Genomic DNA, 9,185 nt, shown 5'->3' on the forward strand with positions numbered 1-9,185 from the left:
GGAGGGAAATGCTGAAACAAGGTGGATGCAGTCACAGATACTCCAATCATTGCTGATGGAAGACTTCAAAATACACCGTAAAAACTGTAAAAAAATTTTACGACCGGGCACATTGGAACTCAGCACTTGTACAGGATGGGACGTCTTTAGTAGTTAGTAGATTTCAGGAGATATAAAGGAAGGAAAGGACTCTCATGCTTCAGGTTCATAGTCTTGATACTCTTCCTAATGAGGAGAGCAGAAATCAGTGCTACTAGTATTTTAGATAAACACATCCTACTTTCACTGCTTGTTCTGGTCCTAGTGGATTCAATGCCAAAATATTATGGATGTTCATGTGATCAGGATCTTGCCGTTTATTATTGTTTTGTCACATCTTCCAGATACCGTATCTTACAAGCTGTGGTATTTACAGGAGAATTATGCTTTTACAGCGGTTAACACACCATGCAGCTGTTGTTGCCAGGAACTCACGAGGCCACCCACGGCAATTAATTTGGAGAGGGAGGAGGACCAACTCTGGGCTGAACAGCACACCAGGTGCTGCAGATACTCATGTGAGTCAGTAAATCATTTAAACATGTGTTTAACTATGGGTATGCGAGCAGCTCCCATAATTTCAGTGACACTCAAGGTGTTAGTGATCAAGCGTGCCTTTACGTCTTGTATTGGATCTTGGCCCCGATGTTTTATATCTCTCATTTTCAGCACAATTATCTGTGTTACTGTAAAACTGCCACTCCAACTACCAATGTATCATGCCAGACATTTTAGTAGTAGTATTTTAGATAGCAAGTGCATGAAAAACAACAAAATAGTTTAGTCCCATAATTGCTTTAACTTAAGAGTATAATAATGAATTATTGTGTTTTACAAAGCGTGACGCTTTGATAAATGGCCAAGCTATTAAAACAAACTATGAAGATGCAATTTCTCACATATCCCTTATCAAACATAAGAAAAAGACAGAAGTTTGCTGTGGATTACTCTGAAAACCAGGCACAAGTGTTTCGAAACACAGTATTTTCCCATTAAACTTCCTCACTATCAAGAAAGCAACGGATTTTCTGATTCCCAGCACTATACCTCTGGGAGATCTTGGCCAAAGAGACTGCATTTCTGCTATGCCCTTGTAGCTCACAGCACCAACCCGCGCCAGGCTAATGGAACTCAAGGACGCAGCCCCCTCCTGTACCCTTCTCCTACGTGCATTCACAGCAAATACCACAACAGATTTACCTCTGGAGGCATTTCGTAAGCCTCATTCTCAGGATCCACAGGAACATCTGTATTATTCATCATTCCCTCCTGCAGGAAACCTTCTTCATTCTACATTTAAAACAGGGAAAGAAAAGTGACAGACTGTAAGTCCTTGCCTCGTCATTTACGCCAAAGCGTGTCTTTCCTCCCCATCAGTGGTTGACTTCTTGGCCTGTCCTTTGGTTGCAGGATGTTGCCAGGGGTTGTGAAGAGCTAGAGGATCTCAGCTCCAGACAGATCTCCATGTTCCACAGGGTATCCATGGGAATGACTACTGTCATCTTTCTGAATAGCTAAAGTGCTGATATCCCATGTCTCTCTTGCCGTGGAGAGGCCAAGAAGTCAACTTCAACAAAAGAACAGTGCTACCACCGACTTGTCGAATATCTTCGGAAAATATTTTAATCCCACAGAAAATGCTTTGATCAAGTCATGAAGCAAACCAAAATAACTTTTTTGGTCCTTAAGAAACTGATCTGGGAAACACAGTCCCACACAAATTGTTTAAGTAGGTTCTCACATTAATTTCTGTCTAACTACTTGGGGGAATACAGTCACAGGCACACAAAAGTAGTTATAAAAGCAGGCCAAAAGAATTGGGTAGTATCAAGACAAATAAATGAAATAGTAATCCAATTATATATTTTTTATGTTACATACACATCAATCCTCTCATAAATCATTATTTATTTTACAGTTTTAGCCTGTTCACAGTACATTTCAAAGAGGCAAAAAAAGGGAGAACTATTATAACACAGACTATTACATGCTGTTTTTTTCTCTCAGTTTCAGAACCTAATTGTATTTGGAAAAGCTTTTTTCCTTTAATGGATCAATCCTCTATCTGCTTTCTTATGTCAACCAGCATGTTACTCTATGCAGTGTTCGTATATGATACATGGCACTACCCGATACCAAGCTTCTTACACTTTTTTTCTGGGCATCTGTTATTGACTATTATAGAAGCACTTCTATTTTACATAGCAATTTTCGTAAGAGCCTCTTGGAATTAATGGGATTGCAACATTGTAAGGAATAACTTGCTGGGTAAGATTACTTAAGTGTTGTTCTAGAACTATAGATACTATTTACGATCTGAAACAAAAACAAATTAGAAAGGAAAAAAACCCCAACATTCCAATTGGGCCAGTTGCCATAGTTGTTACTGCAGAAGTTCACAGAAAAGAAACATGAGTTTTGCTAGAACAAGGACTGCTGGAGTTTGTCCTGAACTGTAAGAAAATTGATATGAAACCAGGCAGAGTAGCTCAGTAGAACTATTGTGACCATGCTGATTTATAACAGTTGCCAATCTAGACAGAAATGCACTAAAAAACAATTACAGACACTCAGGAAGGAATTAACTTTAAAAAAATACTGCAGGCTGGTAGCATAGACAGAAACACAAAATTAAGTAAGTCACAAACCAGACTCATGAGGTAATTCTTCAAAGTCTGCAATTTATAGGATAGTGATGCTAAATTAAATTTAGGCTATAGATAAAATGAGGATAAGAGAAGTTAAACCTGAAACTCACCTCCGTGAATTTAACACAAAATAGAAAGTCATACGCAAAACAGGTGGCACAAACCCCTTTTTACCTTCACACAGTATTTATCATGCTTCTGCTGTTCACCATTTGCCACCTATCAGCTCCCTCTGTGGCTTAACCGGGTGACCTGACTCATAATACTCTATTCCTCACTTACTGCATCTCTCCATGCACAAATTGGGACTTTATCTGCCAAATACAAATCCTGTTCTTCCTTAGTTTGATCACGTTCTCTGGCACTGATGCACGTGCATGTACACAGGTTTTTTGCCCTCATCAAAGTCCCTGATGTGCAGAACTTAGTTCCATAATGTGGGTTCTTCTCTCTAGCTCTTATTTCAGACTTTAAAAGGTCCAGTATGAAGATATGTGGTCCCATTTCTTCTCAGTGGGACCAAATATGCTTCTTCCTTTAGAGGTGAACAGTATAGTCCATGTGGAATCAATGCCTACTGTTCTGCTTCCAGTATGAAGATACGTGGTCCCATTTCTTCTCAGTGCTTCTTCCTTTAGAGGTGAACAGTATAGTCCATGTGGAATCAATGCCTACTGTTCTGCCAACTTCCCTCCACACACATGCCTGCTATCAGTTAATGCCCTGTGCTGCTCTATGGAATAGTTAACATGGACAAACTCAAAAAGTCAAGGGACACTGATGAATAAGGTTGCTAACATCTTTATTTAGGCCTGTGTCTTCCAGAGGAACTAGTAATTTCGGGTTTTCAACATGACAGGTAACTTTTCAATGACGTAATCAGAAAAACTGGGCCCAGTTACAGTTCTGCCCCAGCTTATCAAAACGCTCAAGCTCCTAAGATTATTTGATGTGTTTAACTACCCTACCTTCTTAACAAATTTTTAGGAGTATTTATGCTTATTTACTTTTATGAGAAGTAGCATAAATCCCTATCAGCTTGAACTGAAATAGCTAAATAGTGTGTGCAATGCAAATTTTAAAGCTGTTACTGTGCACTTGATCTAACATATTCGCTCTAAGGACCTATAGCTCCAGTCTACTGCTCTCCCGTTTAACCCAAAATATAATTTAATTTCTGCTTCCCCCTATCACTAAGGAACAGCTTTGCCTAACAATCGGTACATGAAGTAAAACTGTGCCTAAAATCAGTCTTGAGGTTGCACGAGGAAGAAAGCATGCAGCTTAATGTTATCTGTAGCAGGAGAACAGATGGCAAGCAAAACTGCCAGGACCATTAGTACCGACGAAGAAAAAGATTTGCCAGCCAAATTTCAAAGAAGAGCTTCAAAGCTCGTATGCTGTTTGTTTGTTACGGACCTCTGCCATGGGTCTGGACTGTCCATCAGGATTACAGAGACACAATGCCTAAAAAAGGCTGAATTTATCATCTTTCCAAGTTCTTTCAAGGAGTTCAGGATGGAGATTCCTCTACAGCTTCAAATAAAACAATCACCAGCACTAGTAAAATACAACATCAATCACATCACCAGTATTTTTTCAAACAAAGCAAATCATAAACCATACCAAACTATCAAGGGAACTCTTCGCCTGGCAAAGGCTTATCACCTTTGTCCAGCTGCAAACAGTAACACAAACGCCACCTTTCATGTTGTCACTGTAGTTCAGCCGAGAATGACATTACTCAGGGTCACATTTGTTACATTTAAATGTATAGCACAGGTGATCACATAATTTTAAACGGTGGCGCTCTCTGCTACTGATGTACTGTCCCTCCAAAGTTACGGTATCACAAAAGTAAACAAGCACCCCCAGTAACACAAAGCCATCTAAGGTACACCTTATATCATTATTTACTTCCTTTAAAACAAAGAAATGCAATTTTATGTTCTCCTGGTCAACAATTCCATATCCTAATTCAGTTACAGAAGAGGAAAAACACCCAATAGACCAATTCTTGCCTTAGAATGAAAGGCACATTTTTCTCTTGAAGCTGCCAACTCTATTCTTAAGCCATATAGAAGGGCATTTCCAGAGGGAAAGCTTTGTATTAGAAGATCTGAAAAGCTAAACAAAAGCTTCTCAGAGATGAAGTCAGTTTTCAATTGGGGAGCGTGAGCTCTTTTGCAGGGAAAACACTTTAAAAAGGGAAAATTGCAACTCATGCAATAAACAAGGTGTTGAAAGAATGGCAAGGTGAGGACACCTGCTTGTTCTCTGAGGACTCCCTCATGAAAAAGCAAATGCCCACCTATATCCTAGTTTGAAACACGGTCACTCTGGGCAAGACTTGTATTTCTACATCTCCGGAGTCTTTATGCCCTCAGACATGCCCATTACGGAAAGCAAACTTTTGCGGCTAGCCAGAGCAGAGCTCAGCACACTGCCGTTCCCAGGTACCGACAGTGGTGCCAGTTTGGGCTGTCAGCCCTCCTGCCTGCTTTGACAGAGCTTTGTGACTACCAAACTTGCGCAGCTCAAGGCCGACGTGCCATCCGGCTGCCTCGCACGCCCACCCACACCTTCCCTGGGAACGAACGGCCACGGTGTAGGCCCTCCCGCCCAAAGCGTGCGGTGCTCTCATTTTGTCGAGCAACTTATGTCAGTTTATAAACGAAGGGGAGACAGTGTCCCGTCACTGTAAACTGGTACATGCGCATGGCCGGAGGCGCCAGTTCTGATTCAAGGAACAGGTACAAAATGACTGGTATATAAGAGTGGCAAAAATAAGATGTGAAGTAGAACTTATTTGCTGCAGTGGCTCCAAAATGTTGACTCGTCCTCCTTTGTTATGGGAATGAATCCTGCTACGCTGTGTGCATGACAGTGTGAAATGACCCACTTTTGCAATAAAATAGTAATCAAACTAATTTAAAAGTCTTCTTGAAGACTTGGCCCTGTTTAAACTATACAGTATTTGCCAAAACTTCAGGCTAATTCCCTTTACCAGGAAAACATCACCAAACGGGTTTCTCTTATTTCAGTAATTTTGGTGAAAATTGCACCCTATTCTTTCCCTTCACCCTCTTTTCCACCTTGTGACACTCTTGGTGGAAGGGGAGAGACTGTTTAAGCTCCCCTACACATTGCAAACAGACTGAGTGGTTTGCTCACAGTCCCACACCTGTGTCAGCGCCATGTGGTGAAATGGTCACCTTCAGGAGTTTGCATTCAGTCCTCTCAGTGATGTGTCTTTGAATGCCAACTTATTGCCATCAGAAATAAATTATTTCATCTCAAGTCATGGATAAAAGCAACTTAGCAGCTGATCTAAGCATTACAATTTACTATCTCTCTGGCTAGTAACGTGTTCTTTTCTTTCCATTATGAATACTGAAGGACTCTTACAGTCAGGTATATTCTCATGATTACAGAAGACTAATTCCTTCTGGAGTGATTCCATATTCTGAGATGAATAAACCAGGCTACTGAAGTGTCAGCTTCTACAACATTTATACTGGCAAGAGATCACCGTGGAAGTCACTTCCACTAATCACAGAGGTCAGAAGGCACCTCCGGAGATCATCTAGACCAACCTCCCAGCTCGAAGCAGGGTCGTCTAAAGCAGGCTGCTCAGGGCCGTGCCTGGTTGGGTTTTGACCATCCCCACAGATGGAGACTCCACAATCTTGCTTGATAACCTGGTCCAGTGTTTGACTACTCGGGCAGTGAAATAGCTTTTTATTACATTTAAATGGAGTTTCCTGCGTTTCAGTTAGTGCCCATTGTCTCCTGCCATTTCACTGGGCACTGCTGATGAGTCTGAATCTATCGCCCTTATGAGATACCCCCATCAGGTATTACATATACATATACACATTGATAAATTCCCCCTATAGACTTTCATATTCATGTTGTTTCCGACTTGCTGATTTTCTGGCTGTTCTTGAGACGTCTATTAAATTTCTCATGCAGATATTGCAGGACAATTTTTTCTCTGGTAGAAAGGACAATTATATACATAAAAATAAGGTCAGGCTTGCCTCAAACACCTAACAAATTAATGTAACATGAGAAGTCATAGTTAATTTCAACAAAATAGATTATTATAAACTCAATGAGCATTGGTGACACCACATTACTTGCCAGTCTGTTATTGAGTGTTTTATAATTATTGACTAGCAGTGAACCAAGATAAGAGGAAAGGATATGGAAAAAGCAATGAACTAGAATAAGGAAAAAGGTGGTTTACAAGATAATTTTTGTATACATCTTTTGTAAAGACCTTTAAATTCTCTTTTGGAAAGACATTTGACAGCTCTAGTGAAATATTCCATGCAAAGCATTTTTAACATAGTCCAGTTTGTTGTACGTACATATCACCTGGTACCCAGGGGATCTTGAAATAAAAATAAGAATGTAAAAAATAAGATAAAAAAAATCACATCAAATAGCATTATTACCTTGCAAAATTACCATATGCTGATAGATTTGAGTAAGGGTAGTATTGCCTTATACTGTATCTCCTAACCCTGTGCACACTGAGGACAGAACTGGCAGAGAGGTGGGATGTGATGCTTGGTGAACAAGCCCAAACAGTGCTTTCCCAACTCAACAATAGGAAGGACAGTCCCATCAGGGAATTTGAGGTTCCCTGCCTTTGTCAGCTGAGTAGCTCGTCCAGAGAAGCAGCCACGCCTGCTGCCTGCCTGCCTGCATGATAGCCATGGTCATCTACATCTTTGCGAGCCCGGATATTAAGTCTAGCCCAGTACTTGTGAATTATTGAATTTGCTGTTGTTACAGTCTGGATAATTCTACTTCTAATCTGTCTTTATTACCGCACCATGATCTAGAGATAAATTGTTTATTCCTAAAGCTGTTCATCTCGTGCCTGTTATCGCATCCCAAACCTATAATTCAGCAGAGCTGCCTTAAGCCCTTACAACTGGTAACGGCATATCCCTCCAGCCTGACTAAATCTATTTCATTTTGGTATTATGCAGCCTGCAAGAACTTTGTTCATGAACTGTCAGTCATTATATGCTAGAGATTTAAGAAATTTTTTGGGATTCCTTTTGTATACCCTCAGTTCAGCTGTTATACATACTGTCCAAATCCAACTCTTGCTACAAGCTGGATAGCAATTTGCTGTGCCAATGGGATTAAAATTCCCAAAGCAAATAACTTGTATTCTTTCTTCTCCATCAACTCTCAGGATATTCAGGACCTAAGTGAACAAATAACTGTCTTTTCCAATTGGTAACTTATTTTTTACAGGTATTTTGACCATAAAGCCCAACTTACCCAATTGAAGAAAAACCCTTGAACAAAGCAGCAAATTCCCAACAACATGCAAAACAAAGATATGCTAAAATGGTCTCAATTTATATACTTTCCTAGTCCAAAGGTGTTAAATATGCAGAGCTGACTGGTTATAACTGAGTTGCCAGGTCAGCTTAGGATGCTCTAAAGCTCCCGCTCACTCATTGCAAAAAGTCTCAACTGTGAATGACAAAGGATCAGCAGCAGTCCTGAGATACAGGAGCAGTTCCGGAGATACAGATAGGAGACATATCTGTGCACTAGCCAGAAAGAAGTGAATTGTTTTAATTACCCCTAAGCTAAACACCTAAGTGAAGGAAATGATGAGAAAGCATTATGTGTGAAAGAAACTAGCTATTCCAGTGCACAACTCATTTAGAGTACCAATAATGAAATGGGACTACCATCCTCCTTCTCCTTAAATGAAGAGTGGAAGTGAAGAAGAGACATTTAGCAAAACAAATAAATGCCAGCGCAATAGCACAATTCCAATGAAAGGCTAACATAGTGCCTGCAAATGCTACAGGGTGCATTTTGATCCATGTTTTTATGCCCTTCTGTTGGCAATGACAAAAGCGAAAAGAATAAAGACTGAGGCTGATGGAGAGAGGAACAAATGTGAAGAATGTCTAAGAGTCTGTGGTTACAGGCCCATCCTGGTGTCTATAAATAGCTGGAAATACTTGCTGTTTACAATGATTCATGAACTGTTGTAAATTCCTAGAAAAACAAATTTTAATACAACATAGATTGTGTATATTTTTGTTTCCTTCCTTTAAAATTCCCCATTTACTGTTACTTGTAAAGATGAGACTCCACTCCGTTCAGAGTACAACAGGAACATTTCTGTGAGCAATCAACTTCCTTAAACTCAGATTCATGTTCTGCATTAACCAGGGTGGTAAATTACCTAATTAGAGCTGCTGGTATGTTGTTATTTGCTGATAAACGGATGTGGATTACATGGAGAACCCACCCATCGCGCAGGTCAGACCAGCAGGTCATGTGAGTTCTAAAGTGATGGACACACTATTAATTACAGGTGACTTAAAATAACAGGTTGCCTAGGGGCTGAGTCAATGTGCCATCAGTAATGCATGTAAACACATCCAGAACACACAGTCCTTTCAGCTTCCTCCTTTTCAGCTTCCCAAACCTGAATACTGAAAACTC

The 9,185-nt window shown here is 40.3% G+C and overlaps 1 protein-coding gene across 1 annotated transcript in view; it reads right to left on the reverse strand.

Annotated features, from left to right (window-relative positions):
- Nucleotides 1-68: 68 nt before the first annotated feature.
- Nucleotides 69-9,185, reverse strand: part of SNCA (synuclein, alpha (non A4 component of amyloid precursor)) — a 68,751-nt gene continuing 59,634 nt past the window's right edge. Inside the window, exons 4-5 of the mRNA XM_009887735.1 lie at nucleotides 1,240-1,329; nucleotides 69-225 (exon numbers count right to left, since the gene is read on the reverse strand). Of these exons, the coding sequence (XP_009886037.1) occupies nucleotides 193-225; nucleotides 1,240-1,329 (123 nt within the window). The 3' untranslated portion in view covers nucleotides 69-192. The remainder of the gene's footprint in view (nucleotides 226-1,239; nucleotides 1,330-9,185) is intronic.

The sequence above is a fragment of the Charadrius vociferus genome, unplaced genomic scaffold (assembly GCF_000708025.1).
Source record: "Charadrius vociferus isolate BGI_N301 unplaced genomic scaffold, ASM70802v2 scaffold296, whole genome shotgun sequence".
Lineage (NCBI taxonomy): Eukaryota > Metazoa > Chordata > Aves > Charadriiformes > Charadriidae > Charadrius > Charadrius vociferus.